The following is a 25,084-nucleotide window of genomic DNA, read 5'->3' on the forward strand; positions in this document are numbered from 1 at the left end:
AGATGGATCCGCCCCTGAAATGGGGACCGTATCGGACATGAAGCACTGCGCTCACAATTTAGACGGAGAGTGGGTGAATCTAACTATAAACTAAATAAAACATTGTCTGCTAAAACAGTACTCTCTACGTCATTTTATACGAATGGTGCGATAAAAGAAAACAGACCCAAATTTAGCAAATACGGACAACGGATGACTGGACAATCCCCTTTTCTATCTCGCTCTCTCTCATACTCTCTTATACATGTACAAGTTTAATATCACATTGTTCACGTCTCTTATAGCACTATACAATCAGAGGATTACATCTTGCTTTCAAACACTTCGCGACTAGAAGCATTTGCAGGATATTTAAAATGTATAGGGCACCATTATAAGTTCTATTGCATTATTGTAACAATCGTGTTTCTTTATTATCAAGCGGTAATTTAAATCTAGATGCTCTCAGTTGTCCCACTTGACTTACATTCTAGACCGTAATATTAGACAGTTTAATAGATATTTAAGCTGATTACATATTCTTTATCATTATTCATTTAAATATTTTTTAAGTTTTACTTGACCTTTTATAATCTTTTAAAAAAGCTTTCCTTTATCATTTTCATGTTAGTTTTACAAATATAGATGTATTCACAAATGAATGTGAACATGTAGTAAGTTATCTACATTCTTGTCTTTTGGTCATTAGTGGAGAGTTGTCTCATTGTCACATATCCAAAATTTTCAAAGAGACAACAACCCGACAAAACAGCAGAAAACAGCTCAAGGCCACCAATGAGTCTTTAACACAGCGAAAAAATACCGCACCCGGAGACAGCTCATCCATGTTTCGTTTTAACTTACCGTATGTTCCTGTACCATAGCAGCAACTTCCAGTGTACGAATCGTAACTGCTGTAGCTCGGCCTTGGTAGCAGAGTTATTGGTGTATATTTCCCATTGATAAATGTGTAATGATTAGCCATAGTGTCTTCTTTTTCCTTACTTTCTTTGGTTTTTTTAAGTTATATTTCCTTCCCTGTAACACTCTATTTTTGATTTACATCAAAGGAATCAATTATTATTTATTCCTTTCACTGCATTATTAAATGGTATTTTCTTCACTTTTTTACATTTTATCTATTATTCACATCCAAAGAATTGATTATTACTTATTCCTTCCTTCCTTCACTATCTATATATAATTCACATCCAAAGAATTTTTAAGTGATTATTATTTCTTCCTTTCTTCACTTATTTCCTTCCTTATTTCACATTCGATCTCTGATTTATTTGACCTTTTCATGGTATTATTATTTCCTTCACTATTGAACTATCTATCTTTGTTTTATATCCATAATGGTATTAATTTCTCTATTCCACATTCATTCTCTCATTTACATCCCACAGAATATCCATATTTATTTCTCTATTCCACATTTAGTCTCATTTACTTCCAAAGAAGATTTTATAATTTTTATGATTTATTATTTTTGTTGACATTGAATGTGAACAAATCAACACTCACAAATTTCCTTCACTATATGCACCTATCCTAATGTGCATGTATACATTTCACTATAATTCCAATTGAATGAAATGCTATCATTTTGTCGAGTACGGTCCAAAGCCTTTGTAAACTATAATCTTAAAAAGATAAATATATAAATATTTCCGTGTGTAATGTTGACCTAAGAAATAACACCTGTAGATTACTTAAATATGAAGATTAGTTTTTAATTTAAAATAATTGTCGGTAATTGAAGTTCAAAACATATTTCTATCTCTTTCTTTGTTCTTGACAAAACACAAGAAAACAATACGTTCGTTGACCCCCAACCTTCCTATATATGTTACTAATACCAAACATAAAATATATACATTGTATTGGTAAAAAATAAACTGAAAACAATAAGTTCCTTGACCCCCAACCTTCCCATATAAGTTTCTAATAAAAAAAACCATGAAGTATATTTATAAAACATTGATATTGTCCACTAACATATAGAATTTGGTTAATGTCCGTTTGTATTTCATATAAAAGACATCAAACTTTATGTGGTTGTTTTCCCCTGTTTAACAAAATAAGTATATATAGGATCTTCTTTGATCGAAAGTTTGGTATTTTTACTAACACGGTCTTTTTTAAAATATGTGTTTTAATTAAAAAAAAGATAAAGGAAATGTATATAAACAATGATTATTGCATGACTAACATGTTCCAACAAATTTGTAACAAATTTATATATGAAAGAATGAAAGAAACGAACAATATTTAAACAGCGGCCTAATCGTCAAAACAATATAGCATTACTTCTGTACTACTGTGTCTATATAACAATGGCATTAGATGTCGTTTTCTATTGTAATCTACTGAATTAATAGAATAAGCTGATTACAATAAAGTAATTATGTAATTCTATAAATACACATGAGACACACCGTCCTGAATAAAACTAAGAATGGAAATGGGGAATATGTCAGAGAGACAACAACCCGACCAAAAGAACAGATAACAGCCGAAGGCCACCATTGGGTCTTCAATGCAGCGGAAATTTCTGCAAACAGAGATGGTCTTCAGCTGGCCCCTACACAAAAAAGGGAACCTGTTCAGTAAAGTCCATATACACTCAAATGTAAAAAAAATAGGAAAATCATGAGACGTTCCTTGGAAGAATACCAATTATTCTTTACTTTTTATTATGGAAAACAACTACTATATACAGTACTTTTTTTTTTGTATATAGTTATTGGTTTTGAATGCTTTTAAATTCAGTAGATGGGTTTGGCTTGCTAACGGTTTAGATGTGTGCGACACTATGAAGTCTTATGTAGACTATAGTAATCGTAGTTAAAAAGAAGTAGACAATGGCGGCTATATGACTTTTAAAAAGGCCAGAGAGGCCAAGTGCGATAATGTTCTTATTAACGGACAGGGCAGTCAGATGATTACGAATAAGAAACAATTGATAAGAACATAAGAATAACCACAAAGTTAGGGCTAGTCATTAAATTGTAACAAGTTTGCACCACGTCATGTTGTAGCTGTTGCAACTGCCACAAAGTTAGGGCTGGTCATTAAATTGTAACAAGCACCACGCCATGTTGTAGCTGTTATAACTGCCACCAAGTGGCCACACACAATTTTATGAATAAGATAGATGATAAACTTCTGTAAAAAAACATCAAAATAACAGGCTCAAGATTTTTCAAGCTAGACATCACAAAACTGATGGCCAATCTCCTCTGTATATGACAGTTTGGAGTTGTAACCTATTTGACAGTTTGGATATAGATAAAGTACTAGTATGTATAACACATACTCTTTTGTATTTCACAAGTTGATCGTGTAGTGCAATTTGTAAAATCAGTTTATCAGAGACATATTTTGAATTACACATGTGTTTCTGATTTTGTCAATAAACTCATCATAGATACCAGGATTGAAATTTTATATTTATGCCAGACGCGCATTTCGTCTACAAAAGAACCCATCAGTGACGCTCGAATAAAATATGTTAAAAAGGCTTAATCAAGAACGAAGTTGAAAAGCATTGAGGACCAAAAATTCGTAAAAGCTTTGCCAAACGGAATTGGATATTAAAAAAGAAACGATAACCTTTCTAAAAACGTGTCTAATTTATACGGCGATCCTATAATGAATTTTGACAGATAAACAAACCTAACCTGGTTTACTGTTGGTTTCAGTACGATGACTTTTTGCGTGCAGTCCTGATACTTTTACACATTTCACAGCTTCCTGTAGCACTATATATGTGAACTGCTGATATAGAAATAAGAAACAGCAAGCTATCAAGGGCCTCGAAATAGCTACCATAGAAATAAGAAACAGCAAGCTATCAAGGGCCTCAAAATAGCTACCATAAAAATAAGAAACAGCAAGCTATCAAGGGCCTCGAAATAGCTACCATAGAAATAAGAAACAGCGAGCTATCAAGGGCCTCAAAATAGCTTCCATAGAAATTAGAAACAGCAAGCTATCAAGGGCCTCGAAATAGCTACCATAGAAATAAGAAGAGAAACACTTATGAACCACATTAACAAACTTTAATAACATCGAACCAGACACAGTTTAAATGACATTGAACCTGTCTTATAGATACAAGAAGATGAGATATAAGTCTGAGGTATGAGTGCCAATGAGACAACTCTCCATCATGGGCCAAGTCACAATTTATAAAAGCAAACCATTATAAGTCAAGGTTAGGTCTTCAACACGGAGCCTAGGCTCATATCGAACAGCAAGCTATAAAGGGGCCCAAAAATTACTGGTGTAAAACCATTCAAACGGGAACAACAACGGTCTAATCTATATTAAAAGCTTGAGTGATAGCAACGGCATGCATCTATATGCCGAAAGTGTAGCCGACCAGCTGTTCTTCCTTATAATTTATGATTATTTTTTATATACTGTGAAGTCCGAAGTCTTCCTTATCAAAAGCTTATACAATTCCTTTCGATCTTCATACCTGTAAAATAAGATGTGAAATGGTTGCCAAAGAGAAAATTATCCATGAAAGTTCAATTGAAGTGGCTGTATAGCAATTATAGGCAACCGTACGCCTTTCCTAAAGCATCTTGAAATGGCAACTTGACAAATTTACTTTCAAAAACGAGAACTCCAAATGCTGCGGTATTTTCCCCAAAATATCAGCAGGCCTTAATACCTATAGCATCTTTAAATGGCAAATAAACTTACCTTCTAAAACCAGAGCTCCCAAAGGCAATGCTGCGGTCTTTTAACACAGAATTCCATCAGATCTCTATTATACCTTACGTATTATCTATTCATCCATTAAAGGTTTATAAACCAGTGACCAGTTCATCTTCCTGTATCGATGTAACACAATTTATAGTATATAATCAATAAACACCTGCTTTAAACAAATCAGTCGAATAAAGGAAATAATTAATAATCAACAGGTTCATTCAAGACATTAAGGACTAATTAAAACAATGTTCCAACGATACAGTGGGTTCACATTGACACTTATTAAGACAATGTTCAACTTATTAAGACAATGTTCCACTTTTTTAAGAGAATGTTCCACTCATTAAGACAATGATCCACTTATAAAGACAAGGTCCACTTATTAAGACAATGTTCCACTAATTAAGATAATGCTCCACTTATTTTAAGATAGTGTTCCACTGATAAAGATAATGTTCCACTTATTAAGACAATGTTCCTTTTATTGAGACAATGCTCTACTTATAAAGACAATGTTCCACTTATAAAGACAATGTGCCACTCATTAAGACAATGATCCACTTATAAAGACAATGTCCACTAATTAAGATAATGTTCCACTTATTAATACAATGTTCCACATATGTATACAATGTTTCAATAATACAGTGCGTTCACATTTTAAGAGCAACGTATTGATGCAATAGTTCATATAATTCGGTAGTGTCCGGCTCACATTTTTCATTGCATGAGAGGTCAAGATCTCGTTTTTCAAGAAACTTTCAGTCTATTTGAGACAACCACTTGTATATATTATGTTTGCATATTAACCCGTAAGTGTTTCTCTTTTTGCAATACATTAATTATCTATCAAGATAACCAATTTACGGTTTATACATGTACAAATGTATGTTTACATGTATTTTTTTTCAAACTGGGGTCAATCTGACACTTTCCGATTTAAACAAATAATCCAACTTCAAAGAGAAATTACCGACTACATGTTAAAATCTCGACTTTAAATAAATATGCACAGTTCCAGTTGTTTTCCTTTAAATGTATCCTAATATTATTAGCAAACTAGAAATACAATTTCAGGCCAAGAAGTTGTGAATACTTCTATCTATATATATTTATCAAACTGAGAACCAACTTATAAGTCGTTTTCTCTATGTCAAGATATACCTCCGACTCACAATCCTCTTTGTATATCTTTTCAATAAGAGGACTTACTGACTCTGAAATCTATTCCGATGATCCAGTCATAAATTTTATTCCAAAGATCAAGTCATGATATCTATTCGAAGATCCGGTCATAAAAGTTATTCCAAAGATCGCCAGCTATAAAAGTTATTCCGAAGATCGCCAGTCAGAAAAGTTATTCCGAAGATCGCCAGTCATGAAAGTTATTCCGAAGATCGCCAGTCATGATAGTTATTCCAAAGATCAGGTTATGAAAGTTATTCCAAAGGTCCAGTTATGAAAGTAATAATGAAATAATCTGATGACTTTCAGTGACTCCGATCCAAAAATCCAATCGAGTCATTCAACAGCATTAAAATCCTCTTATAAACAGTGCACGTGTATGACTTTCACTAAATGTCTCCTTCAAGTTTATAAAACAATTGATTACCATCCGACATTCAAATTATAAAGTACACGTACGTGGTTGTGAATATCTACTGCTAATTAATTCGACATATAAGGAAACAAAAGTCAAATGCTGATAACGGTCTTAACTATATCTATGATACACGGAGTTCGTATTAAGATACAAATTGATATTTCACTTTATGCGAACAGCACAAGTCACAAGTCCACTGTTGGAATATAGGTCCAGAATTACAACTCGTCCGTATTAACCTTTCGATAATTCACTATACTACACGAACAGTACAAGTCACAAGTCCACTGTCGAAAAACACAACTCGTCCATATTAACCTTTTGATAATTTTGTAATAATTGGTCTCGAGAGAATAACAAATATGGACATTAAATATTTAATGCTATTTGTACGAAAAGAAACTTTTTATTATACGAGTTATAAATATTAAGAACTATTGAACTCAGATAAAATACGAACTGGTTTGTCGCACACCAAAGCTCTAGAACGACGAACAGCAGTCTATATCCGTTTAGCGTATAAGTCGGCTATTAGATGTATGTATAGTACGAACTATTTTCAACTTTGTTGCACACCAAAGCATTAGAACGACGAACAGTAGTCCATTTCAGTTCAGAGTAAGTCGGCTATTAGATGTATCGACATGTTAAAGTCACCCAATAATTATTGTTTATAACACAACAACGTGTTTAACTCAATTGCAGGTTGTGTTAATACAAAATATTTAAATTTCAAAATTAGTTTTCAAAGTCAACACAAGAATTTCTATACAAAACATTCAGGCAAAAAGTCATTTATTTTTTTCGTACGTATTGTAATTAATTTATTTTATTCATCAATGAAATGTCCTGCGATTTTATGTAAGACCACCGTTATTGTATATATCAGTATATAGGATCGAAACATTTCATTTATCTTTGATCTGGTTTGATAGTCTGGGCTTTAAATTTCGTACGGATATAAGGAAAGCATGTTACAAGGAACATCAATTTTATTTTATTTTATCATCGTGTCATGAAAGAATTTGATGAAACATTGCCGAAATGGCGTTGAGTGGGATTCTGTTTGTGAAATGGTGTACATGTTGAAGCTGACAATTATAACACATACAGAGAAAAACGAAGAAAAAGCACAAATAACTAGATATGACTCCTTATAGTAGTTATTGCCATCCAGATAAATGACAATTTACATTGACTCGATTTTATTATTACAGCGGATGGCAGTGTGGGCATTCTGGTGTATTGATATTTCATTATATCATTTTCATTACATAACTTTCGTTAATAAATTAATAATATTAAAATGTTTATACATATAAGTAAAAAATCGTTAATAAAATTGAGAAAGGAAATGGGCAATGTGTCAAAGCGACAACAACCCGAACATAGAGCAGACAACAGCCGAAGGCCACCAATGGGTCTACAATGTAGCGAGAAACTCCCGCACCCGTAGGCGTCCTTCAGCTGGTCCCTTAAAAATGTGTATACTAGTACAGTGATAATGGACGTCATAATTAACTCCGAATTATACACAAGAAACTAAAATTAAAAATAATACAAGACTAACAAAGGCCAGAGGCTCCTGACTTGGGACAGGCGCAAAATTGCGGCGTGGTTAAACATGTTTGTGAGATCTAAACCCTCCCACTATACCTCTAGACAATGTAGAAAAGTAAACACATAACAATACGCACATTAAGATTCAGTTCAATAGAAGTCCGAGTCCGATGTCAGAAGATGTAACAAAAGAAAAACAAAAACTGCATGGATGATTAAACAATTTTTGCGGGAAAATACGAATGCCAACTCAAATCCATTCTATAAGAAACATCGAATTATTATTGAAGAGTGTGCACCGTGCACTTGCACTGCACTATTTTTAATATAGTAGAATAGAATGATATACAAATGCATGAAAATTATATATACATGTAACTGAAATATACAAGTGTTACTATAAAATATAAAAAATAAACAAGAGTATACTGATTTGTATCATTACAATATAATAGGCATTACGGTGAGGTTGAATTCTCTGCCATTAATTCTTCATCCACGCACGAACTTGTTCCAGAAAAAATTATATCTGTACACAAACCTCACTTTCAGGTATAGAGATGACACTCACACCACATCTTCCTATATCTATGTGATTTTTATTCTGAGACAAGTGCTTGTCGCAACATCCACCAGAACTTGCGGTGATCCGATGTTCAGCACTTCATTACTTTGATTTTAAGTTGTAGTCTTAAAAACTATGATATAGATAACCTTTAAACACACAAACTGATAAAGACAACACCTTTGCATATAAAGTATCATCAAAACTGTCAAAAAAACTCGTAGAACATCAACTCATCGTTCAATGATTTTGATAACGACTCCTCTCCGCCCCCGGTTTTCGGCTGTTACCATGAAAACCATGATAGATGCTTACCGAAAGGATCTGAATTAAACCAGGTCTAAGTTACATTTACTGTGAACTATGGTTGTGACTTAAAATTTGCATATTTTCCAAGGCGATCTATTTTTAGGCGCTAGGAGCCTTTAAAGTTTTTTTAGTATCGAATTTGTATCGAATCTGAAATGTTCGACACATATTCTGTGAAGCTTGATTTCACGTGACACCTAGGAGCCTCTTGTTGTTTTTGAAGTATGGATTTTCAATTGAATGATTGTTTGCCACATATTCATGTGAATATAAAAATAAGAATATGTGGTGTGATTGCCAATGAGACAACTCTCCACAAGAGATCAAATTACACAGAAATTAACAACTATAGTCACTGTACATCTTTCAACAATGAACAAGGCCCATACCACATAGTCACTGCGGCTTGCCTTCACGCGACGCCTTTCATAGTATATATGAGCCTCTTGTTGTTTTGGATTTTCTATTGTATGTGATTGTTTGCCTCATTCTCTGTGAACCTTTCTTTAATCGAATCATGTATTGGTACAGTACTTTTAAGTACAAGCAGTGTGAACAAATGTAAAAGAAATACTACCAAATCAGCGGAAATGTACAAATTACGATGTTCGTGGTAAATCGGTATGTTACAGTATCGAATCGGTTTCAAACAGTTTATAACTTTTTCAATCTTATAATATAATCATTCGAGCGAATATAGTTTGTATATTATTGTTTTAGTCTCCGGCGGTCAGATTATTATGTAATGGTATTTTCAAGCGTAGTCTAACGACGGCACTAATATACATTTACAATGTTTTGATAATGGACCTTGGTGAGATTCCAGCACTTGGTATTTTCAAAGGTGGTGAAACGATTAGACATGTACGACGTTGTGAGAGTGTTTTTTTTTATGGTATTTTGAAATATATTGTAACGTGTAAAAGAAAGATACCAACCAGACTCATGTTGTTAGAATGGACTTTAATCGGATAATTTTCGATGGGATTTTAAAGTGTGGTATATTGAGTGAACGAATAAATACATGAGATGATGATGTACTGTTCATTTAGAATATAAATCAAGCAGAATTCCTTAGGTTGTATTTTGAAACGTTGCTAAATTGGAAAGAGGGGGGGGGGGGGGGTAAAGATACAATCTTGCTTTTTGGTTTTATATTTGTGAACTTTTGTTAATTTCAAACGCAATCTCGTCCTAACTGTGCATGATATATTTGCCACTGGACATTAAGCAATCAATCAATCAATAGCACTGGCGTAGGCAGTTATGACTTTACCCCGACCCTAATCTATGGCAATGTTTTCCTTTAAACAGCGAATTAAAAAAAAAAATGATAGAAAACACTGAAAATCTACAAGACTTAAAATATTCTTATTTTGGTTTTAAGAAGTCCCCCCCCCCATTATTCTTAAGCATAATCCTAAACCACTAGGCAATTAATGCACTTATAAACCTTACCAAATATGATACTGTTTATCTTTAACATCATACAATAGCTAGAACAATAACCGGTTCGTTGTGTGACCGATAAACTTAAAGACACCCTTTGCTGTGTAACCGATAAACTCAAAGACACCTTAAGTTAACAAGCTAGCCCTCATCTTGTTACAGATATATCAATCTTATGATACGTATAGATTTGATAACCTAAACAAATTCAATCATTTATATAATTGTTAGGATTCATTTTGATAGATGACCCTTTCATACCTATAGACCTGTATCAAACTATTTATGTATACCAATAGCCCTCTATCAATCTATTCATGAACCATGGCCGACTTTTGAATAGCCTTTTAAAACGCAACTAAATAACAAAATAGGAATTTAACATGCATACAGTTCGTACAAATTAGTCATTCCAACCCGACAAAATATATTTGTTACAATACCTTACCCAGCTTAAGCTCGAAATTTAAATGTCTCGAATCTTTTAAATTTTAGTACAACACCAGATATCAACCGGTCAATTGAGGTCTTTAGTTTTTATGAAGTGTTTTGAAGAGAATTTTCTTTCCTTTTCATAATCATGTTGGTTTCTTTTCTTGTAATTCAGACCTTATTCAAAAGAGGGACGAAAGATACCAAAGGGATAGTCACTTAAGCATTTTTAATGGTCCTTAGGTATCTCCCGCCTCTTTTATTCTAGAAATTTATGAAGTATATCTTTTTGCAGAACAGACACTGAATCAACTGCCTCATAAAATTCAGAATATGCTGTATTTTTAATATAAGTTTAAGTATAATGGGTTGTCTGATCTCTATGGACAAAAGTTCAAAATACAACCGTCTCAAAAAAAGATCTTGTCTTGCTGACATTTGGTATTGAAGTTTCTGCCTAGCTTTTATAATTTTCCGGATAATAGGCAAAAATTGTAAATATCGTCAAACCTTCCATATAGCGTTGTCAGACTTTTCTGAAAGTCAGTTCAAGTAGAAAGAACTTACTATGTTAGTCAATTTGGCATTTAATACTATTAACCTAGCTCCTTTCTTTTTTTTGAAATACTAACCAAGAACTGCAAAGTTTTTCGGTTATTGCTCTATTTTCCGTGTATTACTACACAAACTGCAATTTAACCTATGTCTTCTATGCTTAGCCCTGTGGACATGGTGATTGATCTATTTGGACAATAATCACACAAGAGTGCACACACTGAAATGTCTCGCCTTCTTTACTAATCATTGATATTATGTTGATAGTCCTAAGTATAAAGCGTTATTACAACTGTCACATAAACTTAACATTAAACAAGATAGTTAAACAAAGACCAATGAACCATGAAAATGAGGTCAAGGTCAGATGAACCATGCCAGGCAGACATGTACAGCTAACAATGCTTCCATACAACAAATATAGTTGACCTATTACTTATAGTTTAAGAAAAATAGACCAAAACACAAAAACTTAACACTGTCCAATGAACCTTGCAATTGAGGTCATGGTCAAATTAAACCTGCGGGACTGACATATAGATCATAATATATTTCCATACACCAAATATAGTTGACCTTTGGCATATAATTTTAGATAAAAAGATCAAAACTTAACCAGGTGCTACGCAGGGCGCAGCTTTATACGACCGCAGAGGTCGAATCCTGAACAGTTGGGGCAAGTATGGACAAAACATTCAAGCGTGATACAGCTCTGAATTTGGATTGTGATCAAATTTTTGACATAACATGGTTTTTTTTTTACACAAAACAAATGTCAAGATTTTACAAATCAATTAAAGATTTCTTCTTCAAACTTTTTAAATCTAAAACTAAATAGTTCACACAGCATAGGTTTCTGACACAGAATGAATGTGGTCTAATGAACTTAGAAGTTTTTTTTTGCCTTTGAGCAATACACTATGCTGTTGAATATTAATCCTCTCAAAAAAATGTTTGAAGAAATTTTCTTTTTATTTATGAAATCTGAAATGAGAAAAATTTAACCCCCCCTTTTTTTTTTCACATCCCCGTTTCCCTTTTTCCAAAACTGATATCAATTCAAATTTCTAATGGAGTTTGCAACAATAACTACTCTTTTAAATACATCATAAAATATTGAAATGTAAAATAAAGTGCTTGTTATCACTGAATTGTAAAGATTGGTTGGTAGTAAAAGTGAATATACATTGTTTATTGTATAAAACAATAAAAAAAACTTCATCAGCAACATTTTATATTGGCAAATTTCCAATGAAGTTATTTACATAAAGTTATTGGCAAATAAAAATAGAAAATGACATCATAGTCATGTCTGGCAAATGTCCAACATACATTATCTAAAAACATTTTAGATAAGAATCAGCAACATTTTATATTGGCAAATTTCCAATGAAATTATTTACATAAAGTTATTGGCAAATAAAAATAGAAAATGACATCATAGTCATGTCTGGCAAATTTCCAACATATATTATCAACTACTATTCTATACAAAGAAAGATAACTCCAATTGAAAATTAATTGCTATTGCACAATATTGTGCAATTAGATATTTCTTGCTATTGTGCAATACTGTGCAATTGAAAATTTCTTGCTATTGCACAATACTTGATATGGAATCCTGATTTGGACCAACTTGAAAACTGGGCCCATAATCAAAAATCAAAGTACATATTTAGATAAAGCATATCAAATAAGCCCAAGAATTTAATTTTTGTTAAAATCAAACTTAGTTTAATTTTGGACCCTTTGGACCTTAATGTAGACCAATTTGAAAACAAGACCAAAAATTAAGAATCTACATACACAGTTAGATTTGGCATATCAAAGAACCCATTTATTCAATTTTTGATGAAATCAAACAAAGTTTAATTTTGGACCCCCATTTGGACCAACTTGAAAACTAGGCCAATAATTAAAAATCTAAGTACATTTTTAAATTCAACATATCAAAGAACCCCAAGGATTCAATTTTTGTTAAAATCAAACTAAGTTTAATTTTGGACCCTTTGGACCTTAATGTAGACCAATTTGAAAACGGGACCAAAAATTAAGAATCTACATACATAGTTAGATTCGGCATATCAAAGAACCCCAATTATTCAATTTTTGATGAAATCACACAAAGTTCAATTTTGGACCCTTTTGCCCCCTTATTCCTAAAACTCCCAAAATCAAACCCAACCTTCCTTTTGTGGTCATAAACCTTGTGTTAAAATTTCATTGATTTCTATTTACTTATACTAAAGTTATTGTGCGAAAACCAAGAATAATGCTTATTTGGGCCCTTTTTTGGCCCCTAATTCCTAAACTATTGGAACCAAAACTCCCAAAACCAATCCCAACCTTCCTTTTGTGGTCATAAACCTTGTGTCAAAATTTCATAGATTTCTATTCACTTAAACTAAAGTTATAGTGCGAAAACCAAGAAAATGCTTATTTGGGCCCTTTTTGGCCCCTAATTCCTAAAATGTTGGGACCAAAACTCCCAAAATCAATCCCAACCTTCCTTTTGTGGTCATAAACCTTGTGCTAAAATTTCATTGATTTCTATTCACTTTTACTAAAGTTAGAGTGCGAAAACTAAAAGTATTCGGACGACGACGACAACGTGATAGCAATATACGACGAAAATTTTTCAAATTTTGCGGTCGTATAAAAACTTAACTTTGACCACTGAACCATGAAAATGAGATCAAGGTCAGATGACATCTGTCCGCTGGACATGTACACCTTACAATCATTCCATACAACAAATATAGTAGACCTATTGCATAAAGTATGAGAAAAACAGACCAAAACACAAAAACTCAACTATAACCACTGAACCATGAAAATGAGGTCAAGGTCAGATGACACCTGCCAGTTGGACATGTACACCTTCCAGTCCTTCCATACACCAAATATACTAGCCCTATTGCTTATAGTATCTGAGATATGGACGACCACCAAAACTTAACCTTGTTCACTGATCCATGAAATGAGGTTGAGGTCAAGTGAAAACTGTCTGACGGGCATGAGGACCTTGCAAGGTACGCACATACCAAATATAGTTATCCTATTACTTATAATAAGAGAGAATTCAACATTACAAAAATTCTGAACTTTTTTTTCAAGTGGTCACTGAACCATGAAAATGAGGTCAAGGACAATGGACATGTGACTGACGGAAACTTCGTAACATGTCATGATGAGACAAGGACTATAACTCTGCACAAAATCATTAGACCAGACCAAAATCTGTAACTTGTCATGATCAAACTAGTCATGAAATCAATATATTCAAGCATATATACAACAGGATCAATCATATAAAAAATAAGAGATTTCTGTAACAGTCCTAGCCAACTATTTATAGGTATGGTTTTTTCTCATTGCTGAAGGCTGTACAGTTTCCTATAATTACTTGCATTCTGTTCATTTGAACTTGGAGTGGATTGTTGTCTCATTGGCAATCATACCATATCTCCTTATTGTTGTCTCATCGGCAATCATACCATATCTCCTTATTGTTGTCTCATCGGCAATCATACCATATCTCCTTATTGTTGTCTCATCGGCAATCATACCATATCTCCTTATTGTTGTCTCATCGGCAATCATACCATATCTCCTTATTGTTGTCTCATCGGCAATCATACCATATCTCCTTATTGTTGTCTCATCGGCAATCATACCATATCTCCTTATTGTTGTCTCATCGGCAATCATACCATATCTCCTATTTCTTAATACTAGATAAGGTGTGTTCAGAAGATGTTGTGTTACAATCCTCTAAACAAGTTTATTTGTCTATAGGAACACTATCTTCCTCTCAATATCAGATTATTTGTCTATAGGAACACTATCTCCCTCTCAATATCAGATTATTTGTCTATAGGAACACTATCTCCCTCTCAATATCAGATTATTTGTCTATAGGAACACTATCTCCCTCTCAATATCAGATTATTTGTCTATAGGAACACTATCTCCCTCTCAATATCTGATTATTTGTCTATAGGAACACTATCTTCCTCTCAATATCAGATTATTTGTCTATAGGAACACTATCTCCCTCTCAATATCAGATTATTTGTCTATAGGAACACTATCTCCCTCTCAATATCAGATTATTTGTCTATAGGAACACTATCTCCCTCTCAATATCAGATTATTTGTCTATAGGAACACTATCTCCCTCTCAATATCAGATTATTTGTCTATAGGAACACTATCTTCCTCTCAATATCAGATTATTTGTCTATAGGAACACTATCTTCCTCTCAATATCAGATTATTTGTCTAAAGGAACACTATCTTCCTCTCAATATCAGATTATTTGTCTATAGGAACACTATCTTCCTCTCAATATCAGATTATTTGTCTATAGGAACACTATCTTCCTCTCAATATCAGTTTATTTGTCTATAGGAACACTATCTTCCTCTCAATATCACAATTCCATGTTTGGTTTTGATTTGTAAATTTTTTCCACCAGTGGCACAGTCTGACATCTCTTAATTTTAGCTGAATAAGTTTGATAAATGTTGAAGAAAACACATTAAAATATCAAATAAGTTTATTATTTTTTCTAGTTTTCTATCATTAAGATATTTGGCACATTTTGAGTATTATAAATGTATAAGCAATACATTGTCAGCATTTTGGCCTGCACATATAATTAGTAAGTCAGTTAAACTGGCCCTTAAAAATAGGTCAGTATTACTGGTCCATATTTATATAGGTTAGTATTACTGCAACATATTTATATAGGTCAGTATTACTGCAACATATTTAAAATAGGTTAGTATTTCTGCCACATACATAGGATTCTTTATTATTTGTTGGATACTAACTTTTCGTGGATTTCGAGGGTACAGGTGAACCAAGATATTAAATATTAAAAGATTTACAAATTTTCTATCAGGTAATATGCAGATTTTGGCAAGACCACGAAATCAAATATCCAAGAAAATGTAAGTTTACCACTATCCACAAAATAAAATATCGACGGACATGTAAGTTTTCCACTATCCACAAAATAAAATATCGACAGACATGTAAGCTTCCTCCATCCACGAATATTGGTACCTTTGATAATAAATGAATCCAAATTACTGGTATTTAAAATAGGTCCGTATTACTGCAACATATTTAAAGTATGTCAGTATTTCTACCTATGCACAAATAGTAAGTTACTTTTTAAGTTACATGTACAGCATTCTGGCCTATATTTAAATATATAGTTAGACAGTTTGAGTATCACACATGAAGAAATTAGCACCAAGAATTTTAAAACTTGTCTGAGACGTCCAGAGAAGCAACATACCTTATAACTTGCTTCTCTGGACCTCCCTAACATATACATGTTTTCCATGATTTATCACTTGGAAAGTCTGCAATTGTGTCAGAAAAAATACACATACCAATGTTACTTATCAATAACAAATATACATTTCAGATCATTTAAGAGTAGTCAGATCCCTTTATCTTGTAGAAAATAGTCAGATCCCTTTATCTTGTAGAAAAAAAATTGTTTTATTTACAATTTATGCAAAATATTACCATACTTCCAATCTCAAATTCCTACAAAAAGGGGGAGGGGGATAGGAGAGGATGGCATCCCAAATTTTAGGGATAATAATTGGTTAATCCCGACTTCCTAAAAATCAAAAAATATTCTTTCCTGGATCCCCCAAAACAAAAACATGTTCTATAAATTGTCTTCAAAATTTAAATTATATACAATGGATAAAATTCCTTCCAGATAGTTCAATATTAAAATATTCAAATATAGAATAATAAAAAATATCATAACAATATTTTGTTTACTTACTAAGTAAAAAAAAAATCCTTAATGATTTGAATATTCAATGAGAAATCTGTCTGATAACCTTAAATAATAAATGTGCATGTACAATGTATATAACTAATGATTCATGCATTGGATCTCAATATTTTAATAAAAATACATAAAAATTAAGTTAGCTGCCGAACTGTAGCTCTTACGTCCTTATGTTATTTTTGGACAATTTGTAGATGGTCCGCAAATAGTCAAAAAATAATATAAGGACCTAAGAGCTACAGTTCGGAAGCTACAACTAAGTACAAATATCAACTAAACTGAAAACAAAATAGCAAATACATGTAGCAAGAATATAAATCAAAACTTCAACAAACAAATTTTTATAACAAATTATTTCAGATCAAAAGTTTTTGTTTCTTGTTGGGAAAAAGATATCAAATAATAAAAAAAGTATGGATGGACTAATAAAAGTTTAAATATTTAACTTCTCTAACAAGAAAAAACATCCCTACAGCAGCATTGCAGTTTTAAATGTAAAGAAGACACGATTATTCAATGAAACATGCTTATGGGTTATAACTTCATAATGGGAATCACAATTTACTGCTTTGGATAGAAATCAACTAAGTACACATATATATGTACACATATACAAGTACACATATATATGTACACATATATAAGTACACATATACATGTACACATATACAAGTACACATATACATGAAAATCTGTAGGACATTCAAATACAAAATACCTTTGGTTTATTTTATTGGGTTCTCATATCCACTTTAAATTGCCAACAATTACAGAATTTGCATAGCTAAGAGATTTTTCAACCCAGAATATGTGGAACAGAGATCACATGTATTGTTATCCATTTGAATAAGGTCAATTTCTATCCAAAGTAGCCCAAATGTTGATTGATAATTGGTTGCCCAATGTTTATCGGAAAATAATTCACTTGTGTAATAAAATCATCCTGTAATCATAACTTACTTTTCAAATAATTATAAATTCTAATGTTTGAAATGGGAGATAACTCTGGAAAATTACCAAATCTGTTAAAAAAACCAAATAAAAAAAAAACTAAAAAAAAAGGAAAAAAAACAGGGAAAAAACACTAAAGAGGTTTACCACGTTGAAAAAAATAACAATGGTAAGTCAATTCCTCATAATTGACTATGAGCACATAAATAAACATTGCACCGTTTAAATGAACACATAAAATTTACAACCTTTTAATTCATAAACTAACATTGCACATAATTCCAATAACAAATACTTTGTACACTAAAACAAAGTATAATTTAAGTCATTCATACAAATTGAATATTTATTTCCAAAAAAATAAGTTACAGTACATATCCATACTTGTACACAGTATGAGCATAACAAATGCTTAGCTTTTTAAAATATTGCATGAATTCATCATACCTGCCAACTGTCACTATTAGGGGTGGGGGATTTAACCTCCATGGAAGCTCCCAAATAGATATTTTGATAGTGCAATTAAGACCACAATTTAAAACAAAACATTTATGCACCCATTAAATTTGTGTTGAATATATAAAGCCTGCATTGTTGACCTTTAAACATAAATTGTCATTTAACTAAATTGGGACTTGCTGCTTGTTTATATCAAAAGTATTGTACAAAGGAAGACAACTCCAACATTTTTTGTGGCACAGCAATCATAAATCTCAGTATAAATTAAAATAAAAATTTGGCACAACTATTTTTAAACATGTAATCAATAAACTAGACAGATCCTTAAAATACAAGTTATCCTGATATACATTGTTATCTGTAAACTAATAAATGAATTTAAAAAAAAATGTAAAAGCTCAGGAAAAAATACATTATACATAATATGATAGCACCAATATATCACCTAGAGTTAATCACAGCATAAAAATAAATATAACATCAGTCTATTTCTACAGATAAACAAAATTATACATTGATAGCAAAGATAGAAATTTAAAAAAAAAAGTGACTGATTCATTCTTTTGATTTTTGAAATTCCTTTTCAGAGGTCTTTATAGTAATTCCAACATTTGATAAAGGATAGGCATCTTAAAAGATAGCAAACCTCAAAACTGTTAGAAGTTTGTGTTTTTGTGGTTTACAATAAACAAAAATAAATATAACATCAGTCTATTTCTACAAATCAGATAAACTTGATTTTAATCAAAGATGGAAATTAAGAAAAAAAGTTAGTGACTCAATTTGGAGATTTTGATATACTTTAAAACTGTAAATTTTTTTATCAATTTCTTGTTATTTTGTTTAACATAAATCAATTCTTATTATGAATCAACCTCAACCGTTTTTCAAAGTCCGTAAAATATATTGCAATAGGGGAGATAACTTTGAAAATCTTAGTTTTAACCTCAATCCCTTAACCTTTCAAGCATCTCTACTAATGTATACTGTTTGAGCACACAAGGCTAAAATATAAATTTAGATTGCTTCCCCTCCACATGGCTTGGTTTAAAAAAAAAAATTGTACTGAATTACTGGGATGGAGGATGAAATTAAGATTTTCAAAGTTATCTCCCCTATTGCAATATATTTTCTAAAGAAAACAAAGTATTTCCTGTCTGCCTGGTCTACTCTATAAAGTATAAAAGGTTGGGGAGAGGAAATACAATTTTTCAATTCAAGCCCGATAACAGAATTATTAACCATATACAAATCTAAAGAATTATAGATATTTTTAAAATGTCGACTATTACAAAAAAAGCTTAAAACAATTGGCTAATTATCAATCTTTAAAAACACTTTTAACCAATCACAGCACTGTTTTGTATGATTTCAAATATATAACCCAGAATGCTTTAATTATCATACAGCAGTATCCTTCACTTCCTGTTCTAGTTTCACCCCAGCAGATTCACCACTATTGAATTCAGAGTCCTTTCTTAAATCTGGATCAGATGTAAATATTTTATTAATGGGCGTAGTATCTTGCAGCATGGCTTCTGCAGAGGAACATTTCCTTAATTTCTTCTTTGTTAAAGGATTTGGTTCAAATGCTGCAAGTAGTTCATGAAAACTGTGAGGTCTTTCTTGTTCCTCACTGTCCTCACGTTTTTTTCTCCGAATGACACAATCCGTTTTATTAAAACGTTCTACATTTGATGGATTTCCTTCCTCAGCTTCTTTAACTATTTTATCTTCATCAACTTTGTCTGGACTGGTGGCAGACTGTTTACGTTTTGGATGCTTCGGAGGTTTTGATCCATGTGTTGATTGCACATTATCATCAGATGTTGTTGAAGTTACGTAAAAGTCATCTATTTTATCATCAACATTGTCAAACTTGATATATGAAGATCGATTCTTAGTTTTCGTTCCATGTTTCTGTTTACTATGTTTACCTTTACTTTTAAATTTATCATTGTCACTTGTAGATTTTGTCATTTTTTCACAACCAATGTAGCGTAAGTCAGGGGCACTTGTTGAGTGATCCAGTTTAGACTTCTCTCTTCGCTCATCTTCACTAGAACTAAAGAACTCCATGAGTAGAGCTATTCCTTTTGTTATTGTCTTTCTACGAGCTCTTCTCGACTCTGCGGAGCTCTCACTTGATTCTGAACCTTCTCTCGATTGTCTATCCTTAGACTGAAAGTTTTTACGAAGGACCGCTACAGGAGGAGACGAAGGTTCAAGTGTTTGTGTTTCTACTGTACGTTGAATCATACACGCTGGCATTGACTTCCTGTGTTGGAGATTGACATTACGTTTAGCTTTACGTACAATATGACTATCAGACACGTCCTCTGACTCACTGCCACTTGTCTTAATTACTTTTATCTCCCTTTGTGGACTTACTAACTTAATATTTGCTGTACTACTAACAACTTTTGGCTCAGAATTTGATGTTGTTTTCACTTTCTGCTTAAATCCAGAAGCAGGTTTTGATTTCTGAGCAAAATCTTTAGCAGTCTTAGGTTTTACTGTTACAGGCCCATGATAATTTGATACAGTGTTTGTTTGTGTATTTCTAAAGTTTGTTTTTTGTTGGTTGTTTTCATTCTTTTTATTTTTCACACCAACTAATGCTGAAAAAGAGCCTGAACTAACAGTAAACACTTCCGACTTTTGAACATCACGACATGTGTTTGGCTTGGCAGCCATTTTAGCATCTTTCAATTTACTCTCAAACTTTTGACTGATGTTTTTATCAGCCGTGTTATCAGAATTTTTACGAAATTCATCAAGAAAGGACTCAATAGTGGTTTCAATCTCTGCTGCATGCTGGGAAGGTTTAGATGGCGTCTCATCTTTCGAAACTTCGTCTAACAATGTCTGAAATGACTTTGTGATGTCATCAAATTCTCTCTGCGTTTGATGATCAATCTGTGCTGCAGAGTCTTCTTGAAAATGTCCAAAACCAGAATCTGATTTATTTCTACGCATCTGTGCAGGGGGTATATGTTGTCCGTGGGAAGGTAAAGTCTGACTGTGACTCATAGAGTCCATTGTTGGTTCAGATAGTTTTGGATCGTCTAGATGTAGACCATAATATATCCTGTCAAGTTCAGTCAACGCCTCATTTAACTTGGCCCTTTGTCGGTCTTGTTCTTCCTTGGTATGGATATTAGGGGGAGTTTTTATAGGTTCTGTTGGCGCAAATTTCCTGAGTGCAGATAAAATGGAATCCAATCTATTTTCGTCCGCATCAACAATTTTACATTTAATCTGGGACAACTTATCTTCCACATCCCGAGCCAAGTTTTGTAAATCTTCTATTGATTGGTTGAATTGTTTTTCAGTTTCAGCAAAACTCGACGCCACAGATTTCTGACTTCGAGTATCATCCGTTTCTGATTGTTGGTCAAACGCCAACCCCGTGTTCATTAGCCTCTCTTTCAATACTGATGGATCAAGCTGATAATTTCCATTTATTATATAAGGAAATTGTGTTATGTCTGGATTAATTGGAATTTGTTGATTATTTTGATAAAACATCATATTTTGATTTGATTGGTTAATATTTTGATTAAATTGATTTGATTGGTTAATATTTTGATTCTGTTGATTTGATGATGGATAAATGTTTTGCCCTTTCCAATTTGAATGTGATGTGTTCTGAGTAAATGGTATCTGATGCACCTGGTTTGGTATCTGTGAACTTGGGTGCATCTGATTTGGTATCTGGGAACTAGTGTGCATTTGATTTGGTATCTGTGAACTTGGGTGCATCTGATTTGGTATCTGTGAACTTTGGTGCACCTGATTTATCCCTTGTTGACCTTTGTTAGGCTGACTTTTCATTTGAGAATGTGCCACCTGTTGATAAGTTGGGTAAATCCACTGAACATTTTGTTGAGGATTATTTATCTGCTTTTGTTGCTGAGTGGCCATTAGATTTCTCTGTTGATCAAAATATTTCTGACTGACATTTTGACCAGCATTTGTTTGGATATTATTTTGCTTCATTTTTTCAATTGGTATATTTCTAACGATATTTTTTGGCACATTTGGCGATTGGACGGAGGATGAAGAAGCTGAGCTATCTACAGCCTGATTTTTCTGTGGTGCTGGTGTTTTCTTCTGTAAAGAAGATCGTATATCATCAAGTACTTCATCTAGAGCCTCAATGCTACTTTTAGCAGCCACAGCCAATTTAAGTGGCTGAATTGTTGGAGTATGAAAGACTTTTGGTTTCGGTTGAATGGTTGTAGAAGATGTTTGAACAGGTCGAGTAGAAGTTACAATTGTTGGAGCATAGGATGTGCATGAGCGGGTTTGACTAACAGGTGGAGACAACTCTTGTGATCTGTCAAGTTGAGACAACTCTTGTACAGGAAACTGGAAAGCTTGACTGTTCCTTACAACAAATGTTTTCCTACCATCTACATTCTGAGCAGCGACCAGATCATCAAAGCTTGTCATTTGCTCTATCTGTTTCCAGAACGGATCTTCATGGAACGGTATAGTTTGTAATGTTCTAGCTTTAACACGTTCTATACTGACTGGTCCCTGACCACTCTCGAGCTTAGGCGACCAGACATCAGAGTTTGTACCAGTTTGTGATGTACTGTGTATATTTGTCCTCGGTAATGATTGTGATTTCTGTATTTTTATAGAGGATACTTTCTCCACCTGCACAGGATTTTGTATCTCTATATTTGGAGCAGTATTTCCCATGAATTTATACTGTCTTCTTTGACGTAAGGGTGTAGATATGAGTGGAGTTGTATTCTCTGTAACGTCAGTGCTCTCGTTACCACTAGCGTCAGAATTAAACTTTCTACGGAGATCTCTCACAGATTCACTTTTAATTTCCTGTAATTCTGATAACTCCTCCTCAAACCTTGACAGACGAGATTGTTTCACTTCTTCCACCTCCATGTTTTTTGGAGTCGGTGGCCAAACTTTTGTTGTATTCTCTTCAATGACATCACCTTGACCTTTGTCTCCATCTGACTCTTTTGAACTTGACCTTCGGATAACTTTTGCTCTTTTTTGAATATTTACCGGTTCATAAGTTGTCCTTATATTTTCTTGTTCTATTTTTGGTTGTTGGACAACCCTAAACAAACGATGAGCATTTGTTTCTGCAGACTGTACTTTAGGTTCCATTTGTACAGGGGCTGTAGCCGTCTGTCTCTGTGGCTGTGGTTGATGAGCCACAGATTTTGTAACTGTAACAGATATTGAAGATACAACACTAGGGGGCACTTTCGGCATCCATGAATCAGGTATGCCTCCTTCTGATTCCATAATGGTTGTCAAGGGAACAGGTGATTTAGATTCAGTTGATGTTGGAGGAGTGCTTTTCTTTTTCATAAATTTTTCCCATTTTTTAATTCGGTCTGTCACTTCAATATCATAGTCCACATCTGAGAACATTCCCCCCTCTACAGCTGATGCTGAGAGACTCATTATATTAGGAATTTGATTTGACTGCGGAAACTTTTGTGGTGGATAATAATTGGGGTTCTGCTCAGGGAAATAGTTGGGTGTTCTGAATGTATTTGCATAATTCATCCCAGATTCTCCCCAATTTAACTGACTATCAGATTTCGACATATCATTTGAAAGTTCAGCTGTTGATCTTCTCGGAAGATAAGGACTATGAGAAGCAGATTGGAATTTTCTTTCAACTTTCGGTACACTATTTTGGAATATATATTCCTGACTTGGCGGTAAGGTGTAAGCAGTGGGCGGAGTACTAGATTCTGACGTACTATATGATAACCTATCGTACTGACTTGACTGTATGCTATGAGTATCAGACTGTTGTTCTTTAGATGACGGTATTTGTAGTCGTAATTTGACTTCATTTTGAAAAGCACTTTCTCGTGGGGCCTTTGTACTGTCTAAAGAAGTTGACCTTCGTTTTTCAACCTTGTTATATATATCACTTTGTTGTGTTGGAAACATTCGCGGTTGACTAGCAGAAATCTTTTTTAATTTCCCACTTTCCATTTCACTTTCTAGATATTGAATGTTTGACTCGATCAACTCATCGAGTGAGTCATCACTGTGAGATTTACGTTTCGTTCTCCCTTTCTCAATCAACTTTTTTACAGGAATTTCTTGATATGGCTTAGAATCATTATAACTTGATTTCACATGACTATTGTTATCTTGGTTTCCATAGTAACCACTTTGTTGTAAATTATTATTTTTGAAATTCCATGTGAATTCCCCGTTAGGTCCTTGGTTTGGTTTCCCTTGATAATAAGTCATTGGCTGCGGCTTTCCTTGGTAGTAATTTACATCGGTCGGCTGCGGATTATAATTAGAAAAGTTTGATTCCTGTTTCGGTATTTTTCTATATGGTCCTTGTCCTTGACCCACTTTATTTGAAGTCTGAATGTTGATATTTTGGTTACTATGGTGATCCTGAGTGAATCTAGTGTCAGCTGGATGTTTATTTACATTGCCTTGTATGAACTGTGATGAAAAACTGCCCTGACCTGGACCAATAGGTCGTAATGTAATTTGTTCAGACGTGGATGAAGATTCATTTTCTTTGTTTTGATGAATGTCGGCTGCAAGCCTTTCCTACAAAATAAATAAATACAAGTGAAACTGTGAGCTACTGCTCACTGATGATACCCCCGCCGCAAGTGGATAATATTAATAGTGT

General features: G+C 33.2%; 2 protein-coding genes across 11 annotated transcripts in view; both read right to left on the reverse strand.

Annotated features, from left to right (window-relative positions):
• LOC143059490 (uncharacterized) overlaps positions 1-1,031 on the reverse strand; it is a 136,793-nt gene extending 135,762 nt beyond the window's left edge. For 4 of the 6 annotated variants that reach the window (XR_012973487.1, XM_076233003.1, XM_076232998.1 and 1 more), the window contains exon 1: positions 844-1,027. Coding sequence is in view for 5 of the 6 variants with exons in the window: in XM_076233003.1 (XP_076089118.1) it covers positions 844-964 (121 nt within the window). In the remaining variant the exon portion in view is untranslated. Of the gene's footprint in view, positions 1-843 lie in introns of all 6 variants that reach the window. The other 2 variants (XM_076233002.1, XM_076233000.1) reach the window with 2 other exon arrangements.
• Positions 1,032-18,070: 17,039 nt separating this feature from the next.
• Positions 18,071-25,084, reverse strand: part of LOC143059549 (uncharacterized) — a 66,991-nt gene continuing 59,977 nt past the window's right edge. For all 5 annotated transcript variants that reach the window (XM_076233071.1, XM_076233069.1, XM_076233070.1 and 2 more), the window contains one exon: positions 18,071-24,999. In XM_076233071.1, the coding sequence (XP_076089186.1) occupies positions 19,822-24,999 (5,178 nt within the window). In that variant the 3' untranslated portion in view covers positions 18,071-19,821. The remainder of the gene's footprint in view (positions 25,000-25,084) is intronic.

This window comes from Mytilus galloprovincialis, chromosome 14 (assembly GCF_965363235.1).
Source record: "Mytilus galloprovincialis chromosome 14, xbMytGall1.hap1.1, whole genome shotgun sequence".
Taxonomy (NCBI): Eukaryota; Metazoa; Mollusca; class Bivalvia; order Mytilida; family Mytilidae; genus Mytilus; species Mytilus galloprovincialis.